Source organism: Arachis ipaensis, chromosome B6 (genome assembly GCF_059453495.1).
Source record: "Arachis ipaensis isolate K30076 ecotype BB chromosome B6, ASM5945349v1, whole genome shotgun sequence".
Taxonomy (NCBI): domain Eukaryota; kingdom Viridiplantae; phylum Streptophyta; class Magnoliopsida; order Fabales; family Fabaceae; genus Arachis; species Arachis ipaensis.
The window spans coordinates 15,891,341-15,909,019 of NC_142441.1; the positions used below are offsets into that span (position 1 = coordinate 15,891,341).

The 17,679-nt window shown below is 34.4% G+C and overlaps 1 protein-coding gene across 1 annotated transcript; it reads right to left on the reverse strand.

Annotated features, from left to right (window-relative positions):
- Positions 1–5,700: 5,700 nt before the first annotated feature.
- LOC110263183 (uncharacterized) lies at positions 5,701–6,778 on the reverse strand. The gene is made up of 4 exons (XM_088489705.1): positions 6,553–6,778; positions 6,294–6,448; positions 5,911–6,040; positions 5,701–5,831 (listed from the first exon to the last, which is right to left on the reverse strand). The coding sequence occupies exons 1-4, from the start codon at positions 6,776–6,778 to the stop codon at positions 5,701–5,703; spliced, it is 642 nt and encodes a 213-aa protein (XP_088345831.1).
- Between the last annotated feature and the right edge of the window lie 10,901 nt (positions 6,779–17,679).

Consider the following 17,679-nt stretch of genomic DNA (forward strand, 5'->3'; position numbering starts at 1 on the left):
GGTCAGAACACCACCATGCCTAAGGGAATCAAGCGAATATACTTAAATGATGAGGCTTGGCTCTGGCACCAGATCCTGAGCAGGCAGGCCCGGAGCAGGCTGTGCCACAGCAGGAGGCCCCACATCAGATTCAGGCTGCAGACCCAGAGGTTCCTATTCAGTCAGCACCTCCTCTGCAGCAGGTAGACCTTCAGACCACCACCACAGAGACTCCAACCACACATCATTCCAGTGATGACACTCCTTCACACCCTGCTTGAGTGAGCATCGAGGACGATGCTTTGTATTAAGTGTGGGGAGGTCGCCATCTCTGGCGTATTTTTTCTTGGTGAACCACTACAGACTCTTTTTATTTTATCTTATTAATTTTTTGTATTTTGATTCTTATTTTTATTCCTCAGTACTCATACATTGCTCTTTTCATGTATTTTTACTCTATTTTCTGCATTTTGCACTTTAGTTCATATTTTAGCCAGTTAGTTTAGTTGCAATTCTAACTTATTAGCTATAGAATATGTGGATTAATTAGTATAGTTTACCCTTTTAGCATATGATAAGTTTGGTTTAAATTGAAAATAAAAAGGAAGTAAACTAGAGACTTTAACATAATAAAAACAATCCACACCTTGTATATATAGCATTACATGTTAGTTAGTTAACAACATTTCATCAAAAAGAAACACTAAAACTTTAAAGCCACCCTAAGGTTTACATTGAGAATAATGGGAACTCTTAATTTTTCACTTGCATGACATATATAACTGAGATATGATTTTTGAGCTAGAGAACACACAGCCTGTGAGTTTTGAGCTTAATTGTATGGTTACATTCAAACCATAATATTTTATTCCTGTGTGTTTTGCCCTTCTTTTTTATTCTGATGTTCTTTACTTTGTTTTAATCTATATGTCCAATTATAGAATATAGATACATACCAAGAAAGTGATTGAGGCCATTGTTTGATTTTAGCTCACTTATCCCAAAATTAGCCAACCTTTTACATCACCCTTGTTAGCCCCTTGAGCTTTTAATCCCCTCTTGTTCTATAAACCACAATACTAGCCTTAAGCAGAAAAACAAAAATTTCAAGTTGAATCCTTGAATAGCTTAAGATAGAAATTGTGTATTGTTTAAGTGTGGAGAACCTTATGGGAACATGGATTATAGAAACAAAGGTAGAAAGTTAAAAAGAATAAAGACATTTCAAAATAAAAGTTTTGGGAAGCATGCTCATGTGAAATCAAAACAATTAAATTACCATGTGCAGTTTTAAAAAAAAAAATTAAATAAGAGGGATACAAAAATTCCCCAATTGCAAAATAAAAGGAATCAATGCACATGGGAAAAAGTTAAATTTAATATATGAGCTTGCAATACAAAGTGAGAAATTTTGGGTAAATAGGTAAAGAAACCTTTGAATTACAAAATATGTATGTTAGGTAAGATCTTAGACTAATCAAGGATTCACTTATTAGCTCACTTAGCCTTATACATATACCCTTACCTTTACCTTGGCCCCATTATAACCTTAAACAAAGACCTCATGATTTTTATATGTCTGTATTCTGTAATTGTTGATTGGTTAGATGAAGAACAAAGTTATAGAAAGTAAGGATAAAAAGAAGAATAGAGTGAGTAACCCAATAAACACTGAATGACTAGAGAGTAAACACAAAATCCAGTGAGGGTTCAATAGCTCATCAACATATATCTCTGCTTAAATTGTTAATTGTCTTGCAAGTTTGTACAATATTTTTCTTTCCCATCTCAATTGTAAAAGTGCTTTAACATTATCTAAGGTTTGGCTATGCATATATGATTCCTTGAGAATGTGAATTAATTCAACTACATGTAAGTTTTATATACAAGTGAATGACAATTAGAATTGCATGATTCATTTAGGTAGTTGCATTTAGAGTAGATTGCATTGCATGAGATTCTACCACTTTAACTTTAACCTTACTCTTTATCTTGGATTTAGCATGAGTACATGCTATTGTTTAAGTGTGGGGAGGTTTATAAACCCATATTTTATGATATATTTTGTGCCTAATTTAAGTGATTTATTCAATCCTTCACTCACTTATTCATGTTAATTGCATGGTTTTACTTTCCTTTCCTTATTATGTGGGATATGTGAAAAACATGTTTCCTATGCTTTAAGAATAATTATTTTAATTACCCTTTATTACCCTTCGATGCCGTGATTTGTGTGTTGAGTAGTTTCAGATCTTCTAAGGCAGGAATGACTTAAAAGATGGAAAGGAAACATACAAAAATGGAAGGAAAGCACAAAATGGAGTTTTTGAAGAAACTGGCAGCGACGCAAACGCGTGGGCGACGCGGCCGCATGCCTGGCGCGAAAAAACAGCGACGCGAACGCGTGACTGACGCGATCGCGCGCCACGAGAAAAACGCAAATGACGCGGACGCATGACCGAAGCGAACGCGTGATAAGGAAAACTCCATATGACGCGACCGCGTGACCCACGCGGACACGTGACAGAGGCCACGCACCAGAAATTATAGAAAACACTCCCAGCGATTTCTGAAGCCCTTTTTGGCCCAGATCCAAGTACAGAAAGCACAGATTAGAGGTTATAAAATGGGAGAATGCATCCAGTCAAAAGAGAGTCTCCAATTATTTACTTTTGATGATTTAGATGTAGTTTTTAGAGAGAGGTTCTCTCCGTCTTCTCAAGGAACTGCAGGAAAGTATGTTCTTATTATTGGTTATGAAGATTGTAAATTGAGGTTTTGAAAGTAAGGAGCAAGTAATTTAAATTGCAATTAAAATAAGTAAATGATTGTAAAATAAACTTTTGGTAAGGTATGAGAAATTGGAAGTCCTATCCTAGTTATCCTTATCAATGGAGACGAGAATTGAATCTTAATCCCACTTAGTTAGCCTTTACTAAAGCAAGGGAAGATCAAGTGGATTAATTTGTCTGATCTTCAAGTTCTAGTCAATTCCTAAGAAAGGACTGGAATTATTGAAGTTCAATTCAATTAGCAAAGATAACAATTATCGATCACGTTGAGTTTGATAACTCCTGAGTTACTGATTTCTTAACCAAGACCAAAAGGGGAAAAGTAAATCTACTCGAATAAAAATATCTTCAGGTTGGAAGTAACAGTAACATAAACAAAAGAGAGCAATCATAAACTGAAATACCTCAAATAACATTAATTAAGAGAATTATCTGTAACATAGAAAAGTTCATAAATTAAATTGAGAAGATAATAAAAAGGAAAGTTGAACCTGATAAAAAGGGGCAATCATGAAAGCGAGAAAAAATCCTAAATCCTAATCCTAAGAGAGAGAGAGGAGAGAACCTCTCTCTAAAAACTACATCTAAATCATCAAAAGTAAATAATTGGAGACTCTCCTTTGACTGGATGCATTCCCCCATTTTATAACCTATAATCTGTGCTTTTTGTACTTGGATCTGGGCCAAAAAGGGCTTCAAAAATCGCTGGGAGCGTTTTCTGTAATTTCTGGTGCGTGGCCTCTGTCACGCGTCCGCGTGGGTCACGCGGTCGCGTGGAGTTTTCCTTATCACGCGTTCGCTTCGGTCATGCGTCCGCGTCATCTGCGTTTTGCTCGTGGCGCGCGATCGCGTCAGTCACGCGTTCGCATCGCTGTCTTTTCGCGCCAGGCATGCGGCCGCGTCGCCCACGCATTCGCGTCGCTGCCAGTTTCTTCAAAAACTCCATTTTGTGCTTTCCTTCCATTTTTGTATGTTTCCTTTCCATCCTTTAAGTCATTCCTGCCTTAGAAGATCTGAAACTACTCAACACACAAATCACGGCATCGAAGGGTAATAAAGGGTAATTAAAATAATTATTCTTAAAGCATAGGAAACATGTTTTTCACATATCCCACATAATAAGGAAGGAAAGTAAAACCATGCAATTAACATGAATAAGTGAGTGAAGGATTGAATAAATCACTTAAATTAGGCACAAAATATATCATAAAATATGAGTTTATCAACCTCCCCACACTTAAACAATAGCATGTCCTCATGCTAAATCCAAGATAAAGGGTAAGGTTAAAGTTAAAGTGGTGGAATCTCATGCAATGCAATCTACTCTAAATTCAACTACCTAAATGAATCATGCAATTCTAATTGTCATTCACTTGTATATAAAACTTGCATGTAGTTGAATTAATTCACATTCTCAAGGAATCATATATGCATAGCCAAACCTTAGATAATGTTAAAGCACTTTTACAATTGAGATGGGAAAGAAAAATATTGTACAAACTTGCAAGACAATTAACAATTTAAGCAGAGATATATGTTGATGAGCTATTGAATCCTCACTGGATTTTGTGTTTACTCTCTAGTCACTCAGTGTTTATTGGGTTAATCACTCTATTCGTCTTTTTATCCTTACTTTCTATAACTTTGTTCTTCATCTAACCAATCAACAATTATAGAATACAGACATACAAATATCATGAGGTCTTTATTTAAGGTTGTAATGGGGCCAAGGTAAAGGTAAGGGTATATGTATAAGGCTAAGTGAGCTAATAAGTGAATCCTTGATTAGTCTAAGATCTTACCTAACATACATATTTTGTAATTCAAAGGTTTCTTTACCTATTTACCCAAATTTTCTCACTTTGTATTGCAAGCTCATATATTAAATTTAACTTTTGTCCCATGTACATTGATTCCTTTTATTTTGCAATTGGGGAATTTTTGTATCCCCTTATTTAAAAAATTATTTTTTTTAAATTGCACATGGTAATTTAATTTTTTTGATTTCACATGAGCATGCTTCCCAAAACTTTTATTTTGAAATGTCTTTATTCTTTTTAACTTTTTACCTTTGTTTCTATAATCCATGTTCCCATAAGGTCCAACGACGCATTGACAGCCCATCGTCGCACTCGATCCTCATCATCCTCATCGAGCTTTCGCCCCTTTAGCGACGGATGCACCTTTATAAGAGTACACTGGGTAGGGTTCTTCTTCATCCGAGTCATTCTGAGTGAAGTCTGGTGGCTCGGTGAACTAGGTCTCTTGCAAGACGGCGTGGTTGGCATCACCGGTCTGCAGGGGCTTTGTGTACTGTAGTTGCTCAAGGTATTCCCATATTCTTTTGCTCTCCGGGTCTCGCATCGACAAGAAATCAGGGTTACTTCGTCAAAATCAACCAATGTCAGAGAAAAGTAACTTTTGTATGCATACATTTCCTAATTCCCTAACGAGCAAAGTAGACCCAAAAAAATATTTTTTGTATAGGAAACTTGTCCGTCGAATTTCCATTCTTGATGTTGCACTAGTGCTACGGAGAGTGTGCCTGCATCGGGAACTCTGAAGTCAGGTTTCTCATGGGGTGTGTTTTCTTGATTGAGGTTGTCGTTGGGGGTCTCCGAACTTGTTTTCTGTTGGTCAACTCCCTGGTGAAACAACCGGCCCCTCCTCTAAGCAAGAGGCTCATTGTCCTCATCATCATCTGGGCTCATTAGGAGATCTTTTTCTTCAAATGATTTTGGGTTGGACCTACGTGGTCGGTCCTTTTTAACCCCTCCCCCCCTTGTTTTTCTTGGTAGTTGACCTGCTTATCTATTTTATGCACATCGAATGTGTTACATAAAGAAACATTCAATTACGTTCAAATCAACCTTTTGAAAATACTTAAGCTAGTCCAGAATTTAATCCATACACAACCATAAACGTATTCTCACTTTTGGGCTAGTTTTTTATCTCTCCGCGCGCCGTGAGCGTTTTCTAATTGGAGGTGGATCTGTTGTACTTCCAGTTGGTCGTCTTTCCATTGCTTCCTGCTCGCTCTCTCCACCGATGGAGCTCCCTCTTTGTAGAAATAGCGTGAATCAAATAAACAATACTAAAGTCAATTTATTAATACGCTAAGTCGTAAATACGTGCTTACCCTTGGTGCAACCGAAGCTTTTCGTCCACGCTTTTGTTGTGTTTTTTTTTTGTGCTGCTTTTCTCCTTTCAACTTGAGGTGATCGGCCTTCTACGTCTTTATTTTTTTCCTTTCTATTCAAAAGGCCCCCCTGATTTAAGAAATGAAAAGAATCATGGATCAAAATCAAATGCCCAAGTATCACTAACACAAAAACCATAAACACAAAAAAAACCATGGACATCTTAAGAAAACGGAGTCCTCCCACCTAACACATCTGAAATTGGAAAACATATGTAGAAACAACCATTTAGCAAAGAAAAGAAACATCATGCTGCCTCTCAGAAGGAGCATCCACTAACATACTGGCATAAACTAACTGTTTTCTAGAAAGAAATGGGTACCTCAGAAATAATATATTGAGCCTTCTTTTCTAGACTTTCTGAGGTCCACGCAGCGAGCCTCAGAAATCGAAATTCAGTTGTTGTCCGTCTATGGAACCTCTTTTTGATGGCCATGTGGGATGGATTTTCGTCATCCAGGATTGGGAATGGATCGCCTACAACATTTCGATTCGTGAGTGCAAGGTAAAACATATATACCCAATGCTATTTGCATGAATATGCCTATGGTATACTAAGTAATTCGGAGAGCGGAACTTACCACTAGATGGAATGCCGAAAATGCATCCGATTAACTCGGCATTGAGGTGGATGTTCCCAACGTCGAGTATAAAAGTTCTTGTCTTAACCTCATACGACTCGGCCAAGTGAACCATGATTGCCTGCTTCACCGACCAATTCGGAACAAGCCTCAAGAATCCGAATCTGATTTCATCAATCTCCACAAGCTTCTCAATTTCGTTGTTTCTAGTTAGCTTGCTCATCATGTCATGAATGTACCTGGGCGAGCATCACGACTCTAATAATTTCTGTCAATGGCAACAGTAGCTGTAAGTCACAAATAGGATCATGTGGAACGACACGTCAATAACGGTAAATATCATTTTACCTTTTTCCCATCTTGATTGGCTTTTCGGCAACACAACCCTGGTGCTTGTTCACAAAAAACAGTTACATAACACCATGTCCAAATCCTTTAATAAAACCTGCAGATGAAATCAGAAGCACATCCAACAAGTCCTTAATTATACACTGTTGTTGCTGCTATCTAAAACCCCAATAAAGTAATAGCATATAAAACCCAAATCAAAAGCATCATCCAACAATTCCTTAATTATACCCAAATCAGATGCAACATCAAACAAGTCTACTCTAGGGTACTCAAACTCTACATCAATCAACACCAATTATTCAACACTAACCAAGTATCATCCATTATTGTCTATTAACCCATCAAAAACAAAAAGAAGAAAAATAAAAGATAACGGTCTAATGGATTATTTTTATTATCCGTGACTTAAATGTATTTTATTTAATATTTATTAATTTTAGTAATAATTAATAAATATTAAATAAAATAAATTTAAGTTATTTTTTATTTTTTTTAATTATATATTTTTTATAACTTAATTACCTTGTTACAATTTACAAATGCTGATTATTGTCTCTTACATCTGAAACAACCACTCTCTAGTCAAGTTAATATAATGAATAATTTACCTCCACTAACAACTCCTTAATTAGTAATTATTCTGCAATATAGTCTATGTAATTTTCATTTCTGAATGAGACAAGATGACAGTTTTTAATTAAGTATCTATTCATAGTTAAAATGATCCAATTCATATGAAAAGTGATAAATATTAAATACCCAATCAAAAAGGCTTCAAACATTCAATGAACTAAAGACAATTGCTTAAGTTGAATGTTTAAAAGAATATACCAGTTGTGGTAACTTACTAACTTATTCTAATAATTAGAACAAAAAAACAAAAGCATCATAATGTCTTATCGTGGTAGATCATATGAACACCAAAATCACATGCCATAATAATATGAAAATTTTTGTCAGCAGCCCCTAGGAAACTTAAGGAATCTTTCGCCCACCGTAAATCAATATGAAAAAGAGAAGTCCAACCCAACCAAGAGAATCAATATTATTTTTTACTACACTCAAGTTGACTCCTTTATTTTTTCAAACACAAAAGAAAAAATCACAAGCTGAATGCAAGCACAAATTAGAACATACCCAAAGTAGATCCAATGCACCAATTATACAATCATATGCCTAAAGCTCAAAGGTTTGTCCACGAACAAACTAAAAAACTATTCTCATTTTGATGACCCATACAAATGACACAATACACAAAACAGAGTGAAATTTAGAATAAAACTAGCAAACTAGGATAGTTAATTGGACATAATTAGCAAGTAGTGTCAAAGAGAAGGGAAAAAAATAAGAATAAAATTAGCAAACTAGGATCAACCAATGGCCAAAGGTACATAAACATCTCAAGTTCATATTGCTATTCATAACCAACAGGGGGCTGAGTTTAGTAGTACCCAAACATACCTCAAGTTCATGTTTTGGAATATGAAATACCATAATTTGAATCATATTCAAAAGCCATGATCACACGTATAATCTAACAACCCCTCAAGTTTAAGTGTAAAGTTGTTTTGAAGATGCATTCACATATGATAACATAACAAGTTGGAATGCATGTGAAGTATGAAAGGAAATCTATGTTTATGTATGATGCTAAGCTGCAGCAACAAATCAGGGGCATCCTGCTATAAAAATCAACTTTAGGCCTAGAAAAAAATCAATTAATGTATACATTCAATAGTTCCCACCTAAAGAATGAAAATATAATAGAAAAGATCATCTAGCGAAATCAAACACCATAACCAAATCTTTTAACAAAACCTTAAGGTGAAATCAAAAGCAACATCTAACAAATCCTTAATTATACCCAAATCAAAGGCAACATCCAACAAGCATCATCCATGGTACTCAAACCCTACATCAATCAACACAAATTATTAAACACTAACCAATTATTTTTGTCAAGCGATGCTTCGAGGCTGGGGCAGGGGACGTCCTACTGCATTCGTCGGAGCAGAGCAACGTGGCTTCAATAAAGCTGCCAACAGCGACATGCAGCAGCAGCGGCTCAGTCTTGGTAAGGGGAAAACCCATTTGTTCCTCGCACCTGGGTGGCACGACGTCGCTGCGGCAGAGATGGGCGAGACTTTGATTAACACGCTAGTGACCACGTTGACGAGATGGAAGCATTGCGGCATTCTGGAGCGAGCTTTGGAGGCCGGCCATTGCCCACAGGTTGTGGACTGAAGCGTTGCGTCCGTTGACGGTGGAGGAGAACGTGACGCGATGGACCTGGAAATGTGGCGCCGCCGTGGATGGTTTTGGAGTTCTGCTACGGTGAAACGGTGAAAAGAGAGGAGGGAGTTTAATTAGGTTAATTTTGTTTACTTGGGTGAATTTTGGATGTTACTGAGGTGAAGTGGGCTTAGTGGTCCCAGTTCAACAAGAGTTGGCAGGTTTTTGGCTGGACCCTCTCTTGGTTCCCTAGCATTATTGTAAAAGAAAATATTTCATGTGCTTGATCTAATTCATAAATCATGTCCCTCTGAAGACAAATTAAAGCTTAATAAATTTGTTATAATTTTTTACTTTATCAATTCTCTAGTAAAGTCTCTAGTCTTAGACTTTCTTATATTTTGCTTTCTGTGCTTTTCAGAGCTTGATTATAACACAAATGAGGGTGTATGCTAGAACATCACCTTTGGTAGACAATGAAGAGGGCATCAAAGCACCATATATCTCAATCACTGGTCAAGCAAACAAAGTATGCATTTTTAATATCTAAATCGTATTGTTTAATATATTTTGCTATGTTTATCTCTTACGGTGTTATTCAACATATTGTATTGAGTTATTTAATCTTTGCTTATTAGCTACGACTGCGGATTATATGTCATAAAATGGTTGGAGGTCATTGATCCAGAAAAAATCAAAAAAGAAAAATACACATGAAAAAATTGGAAAAAAGTATGTATATTTAAACATAGTTGATTTTCTAATTCTAAATTAAAACAGATTAATAATTTTCTTTCAATTTTAGGATAAATTTAAAGTTAATCATTTTAAATAGGAATATGCTTCATGGGTTCTTTTTGACGAAACAAATTAATTGAAATATAAAGCCATTGAAGAATCTGAAGTCATAAGACTCTCCAAGCTATCTGCTACAATTACAAGCCTTTTTCATAAAGGGATATAGAAAGTAAATAGGTTAAATATTGTACTTATCTTTTTGAATTTTATGGATAGTGTTTCTTTGTAAATATGTTGAAAAATAACAGTTCCATGGATATTAGGTCTATTTGTAAATTATTTAATATGGTGTAATACCAAAATTAATTAATATTAACACATAAAACTCTTTATTATAACACCATTGCAGAAAGTAAAGCTGTATGCCATTACATTAATAGAATAACACCGAAATTCTACAACTACAACGCCAATTTTAATTCTAGTGAACACTAAAAAATGCTGATATTAAAACCCAAATAAAAAATAAAATTCATTATTCAACAAACACAATAACACTGAATGTCATTCAAATTAAAACCGAAAGTTCTATCTTATTGCATTAAATCTCTAAATTGATAATTCATAATTTGTCCGTGATAAAGGATTGAATTTGGCTACGTCATTGATCCATCATCTAAAAGGTTCAACTGCAAAAGTTAAAGCATATATTAGCACAAGTATTTACATGCAAAACCTCAATTTTACATAATCAAACACATCAATTTTACCTCCTTAACAGCTTTCTTTTTCTTTTCTTTTTTTTTGATGCATTTACAATTTGTTTTTCAGTATGTGATCTCAATCTATTTTTGGGACGTCCTTTTGTTCACACGTGGTAGGCTTTGAAGGTTGTTAATTTCATCCAAAGAAGCATCTTCATATGATAACAAGCATTTTCCTTTACTTTTGGCTTTATGTTCTTGCATCTCAACCATCACATTATCATAAGTGTGCATCATGGTTACTCTTGATATGTGTATGCATCCTCTTTACATTCTTACTCTAACGTTCCAATATATATATATATATATATATATATATATATATATATATATATATCTCGGTGCCACTTTATCTAGTCGCTCAAAACTTAATGCACTCAAACAATGACGGCACAAAATGCCTCTTGACTTGAATAATAAGCATTGGCATTTTACTTCATACGTCGTGAAACCTAGAGCGGATTCTGTCGATCTTATAATACAATTTACCTTTCCTTTAAATTGTGCTTGAATTTTCCTGAACTTCGCATGAGTATACACGTGCTGAAATTGAGCTTCTATTGATGACTTTGTTGCATAAGGTATGATAGTATGAAAATTTTCAGCATCAGATTATCTCTTTTTGCTCTTTGCTTCCTATGCAATTATCATATTATTTCACAAATTGAATCAATGAGATATTTCATGTAATAAACTTGTTAAAAAAAAAATATGCATGCTCTCACTCCATTGTGTGCTTCGCATCCCAGCCCAAAAGTAATGATCTAGATATGTTGGTATCCATAAATGTTGATCTTCAAAAAGCTCTAAAAAATATCAAAACAGTAAGTCAGACAGCACAACACCCAAAATGTATATAATTTCGCACTGCTATTATAATGCAACAACACCAAAATATCTAATAAAGCCACTATTATTTGACAGCCACTTATTGTTTACAACACCATACTTCGTAACAAATCATTCCAATTTCAAATGCATCTTTTGTAACAAAGTTCCAAACAACATTACTCGTCTCTTGTTGAATTTCTTCATTTCTCTTGTAGCTATTTAATTTCTGTAGAATCTTCATAATATGCCAAATACACCACTTGTGAATTGTAGTTGCCATGCAAGCCTTTTGCATTGACGCACATTGATCGGTATTCGGTAAGAATATCTTGTGAAGCCTTTTTTCCTATGCAATAAAGTCAACATTCAAATAACCATTTAAATAATTGAATATTCTCATTTTTCATCAAAGCACATCCAAAAAGTATAGAATGACCATGGTGATTCGCACCAACAATAGAACCAAAAACAAATTATACCTGAACTCAACAACACAACAATGAAAATCAGATATGCACCTCTGAAACACAACAACTATTTATAATTGACACCGAAAATGTTTCAGACCAACACAGCAAAGTCTCTGTTTGCATTATAAGTGGTATCAAACGAAATAACATCACCAAAATACTCAAAAGCAGCCCAGCTTCGTGCATCAGCCCAAAAAGCATTTTTAATTAATTCACCAACCTCAAGTTCAAGCTCATAAAAGAAGTTTTTATTATTTTATTTCATTCTGAATAAGTATGTCCCAAATTCTTTGGCATCATCTTGTTCAGAAACATTACGAACTTCTCTTGTAATGTAATTTCTAACATCTTTTTCAATAAACTTTAGTTCACGATAACCTCTTGCTACTGTAACAAAGGATTGATATGTCTTACTTGGCCTAATATCAGCTTCATCATTATTCTCAATTTTGTGACGGTCAAACATGCTTAGCTGCCTATGTTGTTTAAGCATCTCTGTTTGATTTGGACAACATGCATGTAAATGATCGAAAACAACTTTGGAAATAACCCAAACACCAATCTCCTTTAATATATGTATATAAATTATTGTACGACAATTTAATCCTATTGATGGGTTTATCTTCTTAGTAGGAGATATGTTGGATTTCTATTTCCCTTCTCTATTGCATGTAATTGGTTGATTTTTTATTTCATTTTCCTTCCTATTTGTATTTCTTATTTTGGTAGTAAAACCTGTAACTTTAGTATAATCTTTATAAAATTTTTCAACTGCTTCAAGTGTGTTAAAAGTCATCCCAACTTTTGGCATAAACTACTTATTAACATCAAACAAAAACTTCAATAACACAGAAAACTGGTCAATACAATACCATTATTATCTCAAAACAATAGCGAGATCATTCATATTTGACATCAAAGAATTTCATCAACTAATACTTAAATAGAAATCACATAAAACTAAACACACAACTACTAATTCCATTTAGCACCGAAATTTAATGAACAAAACACCAAATCATTAACACTGATCTTTACAAACCAATTCATAAAAAAAACGAACTTATCAGTACAATGTCATTCTTTACTCTGGAAAATTCCGAAACTCATTAAACGTAACATAAACATATTTTCACAATCAAATTCAAAACAATTCAAAATTCATAGATCAATCAAACTCAAATCCTTAATCATCAACATTGATTTTCACAAAGATAAATGTAACAAAAACTAACTATATTTATTCTCTCAATCAAACCTCGTCGACTACATTCGATTGAAAAAAATCATCCAACTCACCCTGGTTCAACGTAATCAAACTTGCATAATCCAACTCGCCTTAGTTCAACGCACTCGAACTTGCATCATACCAGGGGCAGAGCTTTAGTTTGACAATGAGGGTCATGGCCTCTCAAAATTTTTATAAAAAAAATAGTAGTATTTCTCTAAAAAAAATATAGTTTAGTTGGCTTAGCTTAACTCCTTCACTTTGACATGAGGTATTCGAGTTCAATCTTCATCTTTTGCATTTATTGAATAATTTTGAGTTTTATTTTTTTAGTTTCCTACGGTATCTCTCATCCCGATAAGTCAAGAACTAATCCATCGCGGTACATAAGTAACTTCATCTTTGGATTTGGGCCAAAGTGGGTTTTGATATGTTAAAAAATTTTGTTGGCTTTTTCAGAAAACACATCAAAATCTTTTATTTTATTTAAAAAAATCAAATCTAGAAATATCATATAACAAAAAAAAAAGATAAAAATCATAGTTAAATCCTTGCCAAAAAAAAATTCATTGCCTTTGTTCGTAAAGAAAAAACACCCAAAACAAGTTTTTAATGGTGTCAGTTATAAAAAAAATTAAGTATTTTTTATTTATTTAATTTGATGTTATTTTATATTTTATTGTTTATTTAATTTAATTTTTATATTATGTAAAAATATTAGAATATTCAATAAGTATTAATATTATTGTATTTTCATACATTGATAGAAGAATTTACAAGTTATAACTCAAGAAGTTTTAATCTTTTAAGCAAAGTTTTGAGTTTAAGCAATTATATTTTTCGCATCATCTTTATAAAATTAAATAACTTTTTATTTATTTAATTTAATATTATTTTATATATTTATTGATTCCTTAATTGAATGTCTTTTGGCTAGAAAAAATATTCAATAAATATTATAAATTTTAGTAGTTATCTTTTTAACTTTTTTTTATATATATTTCACAAGATATATATTCAAATTTTTCTCATAATTATGAAAAATCAAAGAATTAATGCATTTTTCAAGAGAAAGATTAATGTTCAAAGAAAGAGAAAATCATTTTGTGAGTAACATGATATTCTAATTTCTAATTTAACTACTTTTTATGTAACAAAGTAAGGATGCTCGCGTTACCAAAAAGATCATATTACAATTGAGCATTATTTTAGAGTGGAGATATTTTTAGTCATAATTGATAAGCAACTACAAGAGTTGAATAGCAAATTTAATGATCAAGCATTGGATCTACTAAGTCTGAGTTATACTCTCATGTCTAAGGATATTTACAAAAATTTTGACATTGCTAAAATTTCTACTCTTATTAACAGTTACTATCTCGAAGACTTTACTGAATAAGAAAAGATTAATTTACCTTTTTAACTTCAACATTTTATTCTTGATGCTCATCTACATCCAAAAATAAAGAATCTATCAACTATTCATAAATTATATAAATGTTTAGCAGAAATAAAAAAAATAAATAATGTATTACTTAATTGATAGATTGATTCGTCTGATATTAATTTTTTCAGTTTTTACAATTATTATAAAAAGATCATTTTCAGTAATAAAAATAATGAGGATAAGGTTTAAAAATAAGATGGAAGATAATTTTCTTGTAGATAATTTAGTTATTTACATTAAGAAAAAAATTGCTAAAAAATTTAATTCTGATTCAATTATTAAAGATTTTAAATTATTCAATACTCGAACAGTATTATTATAAACTATTTTATATTTTTTATCTGTAAAATTATTTATTTATTATATTATTAGTAACATACTTAAGGAATAATTATATTTATAAATTTTATTTTAATATAAATATTATTACGTCATTTTTATGTTAAATTTTTTATTTCTCAATTTTTTTTTTCAAGTTCTCCATTATATCATACATTATTTGTTCTTAATTTTTTATTTCAGATCGAAAACGAAAACAAAAATAAAAAATAAAAAATGCAGAAAATGCAGAAACAAATAACAAAACATTCAAGAATGCAGAAAAAAAAAACAAAAAATCTGTAATAAAATTTTTTTTTAAAAGAAAGAGCTCAACACATATGTGGAGCATGACAGACAAACAAATATAACAGTCGTACAACTCCTATGTCATCTCCGGCATTGCCATCAATAACATGAGTTATTTACAACACCATTCTGTGGCATATGAAAAGGATTGCTTCACGCATTCTCTAATCCCTGTTGTCTTGTTGTGAAAAATGACATCATTTCTGCGTAACCATATAGTCCATATCACTGAGAAAAAACCAACTAGCTAGTATTTGCGCACCTCTTTCCTCATTGTCACGGATCTCCAACTCTCAAATTGCTCTTTCACATTACCGGGGGTAATCCACTCTTGGCCAAACGCCAGGACCCAAGCACACCACACCTGCCAAGAGTACTCATAGGTAATAAACAGGTGTTGTATATTTTCTGCATCTTTCTTACATAACACGCACATAGTATCATTCTGTTGTAGGATTTCCAGTCTATTCAGCCGATCCTTAGTATTGACTCTTCCTACCAAGACGAACCAGGAGAACAGTTCCACTCGTGGCGGAACTAGGCCTTTCCAAATTTCTTTTGTGAACCTATAGCTCAGTAGCTCCTCATCCAAGGTCTGTTCCTGCAAAACCTGAACAAATGAATTAGTTGAATAAACGCTCTCCTTATTAAATTTCCACACCACTCTATCTTGCATATCTGCTATCAATCTAACTGATTGCAGGACATGCAGCAACTGGTTCAGTACATCTGTCTCCCATTGTCGTAGTTCCCTTCTCCATTGGAAATGCCACACCCACTCTATCCCATCCCAGAACCCACAGTCCCCAATAACTGATCCTTGTTGGTTTGAAATCAAGAAGAGTCTCGGAAAGCTGTCTTTCATCTTCCCCACTTGGAGCCATGTATCCTCCCAGAATCTGGTCGATCTACCATCTCCTACTTCCATAGCCAGCCCATCAATCATCTTCTGCCTAACATGTTGTTCCTTTATTTGCACTTAACAGATGTCCCTCCATGGTCCTCCCCTCTTTGGTAATATCTGGGTTGAGAGTAAGTGACTTGGGTTCAAGCTATTGCAAGAACATACAATTCTCTTCCATAGGGGACAATCCTCCTTGGAGAACCGCCACCACCATTTAAACAATAATGCCGTATTTCGGACCACCGCATCACCCACCCCAATCCTCCTAGCTTCTTAGGTGCCTGGACCATCTCCCATCTCACTAGTGCCATACCCGCTCTTCCATCATCCTTTCCCCAAAAAAATTTTCTCTGCATAGAGATAATTCTCTGTGCAACCGCGTTTGGCATCTTGTACAAACTCAGGTAGTAAATGGGCAGGCTGTTGATAACTGACTTGATAAGTACCAGCTTTCCAGCCTTGCTAAGAACCTTTGCTTTCCACAAGCTGAGTTTCTCTTCCACCTTATCAATCACCGGTTTCCAAGTTTTTACCAACCGCGAATTCGCTCCTAGGTTAATGCCAAGGTACCGCACCGGCAGAGCTGCCTCCTGACAGCCTAATAGCTGACACATCCGGTTGATCCACTCCTGGCTGCAGTTCACTGGTATCAAGTTAGACTTCTCGAAGTTGATGCTCAACCCAGACATCATTTCAAAACACCTCAGAAGCCTCTTATAGTTCTTGACAGTCTCCTCCTCCGGTGGACAGAATAAAATAGTGTTATCAGCAAATTGTAAGTGTGATAGCTCTATTTTATCCCTACCGACTAACAGAGGAGATATCCGCCGATTCCTAACCGCCTCTCCGATCATCCTGTTCAACACATCCACCACTAGTACAAACAAGAAAGGCGATAAAGGGTCTCATTGACGTAGCCCCCTCTCCATTTTGTATGGTTTTGACGGAGAACCATTAATTAGGATAGATATAGATGCCGATGTAACACACTCCCTCACCCACGCCCTCCATGTCCTTCTGAACCCCATCTTCTCTAGTACAGTATCAACAAAGCACCATTTAACTCTATGATAGGCTTTCTGGAAGTCCAGTTTAATAATCGCTGAAGCCTTCTTCTTCATTTTTAACCATTGCACAGTTTCACATGCTATTAAAGCTCCATCATGTATCTTTCTCCCCTTCACAAAAGCACTCTGTGTTTCCCTACTAAGCCTGGCATAACACCCCTCATTCTTCGTGTTAATATTTTTGAAATAACTTTATAGACACATCCAACCATGCTGATAGGTCTAAGGTCTTTTATTTCCTTAGCCCCAACGAATTTCGGAGCCAACGCTACCCAAGTGACATTAGCGTCCGCTGGCAATCTTGCAGTCTCAAAAAACTTCATCACAGCTGAAGTGAACTCCGTGCCAATCTCAACCCAACACTTTTTTATGAAGTTCATGTTGTACCCATCGCTCCCCGTAGCCTTAGAAGATTCACAGTCCCATACTGCCTCTTTCACTTCCTCTACTGATGGTAGCACCTCTAAG

Excerpts from the sequence above, each read along its gene's own strand:
- LOC110263183 (XM_088489705.1), bottom strand. The coding sequence starts at position 6,778 with ATGATGAGCAAGCTAACTAGAAACAACGAAATTGAGAAGCTTGTGGAG. Across the intron at positions 6,449-6,552 it reads TTTCGGCATTCCATCTAGTG|GCGATCCATTCCCAATCCTG; the intron begins GTAAGTTCCGCT and ends GAAATGTTGTAG. Across the intron at positions 5,832-5,910 it reads AAGCTTCGGTTGCACCAAGG|AGGGAGCTCCATCGGTGGAG; the intron begins GTAAGCACGTAT and ends ATTTCTACAAAG.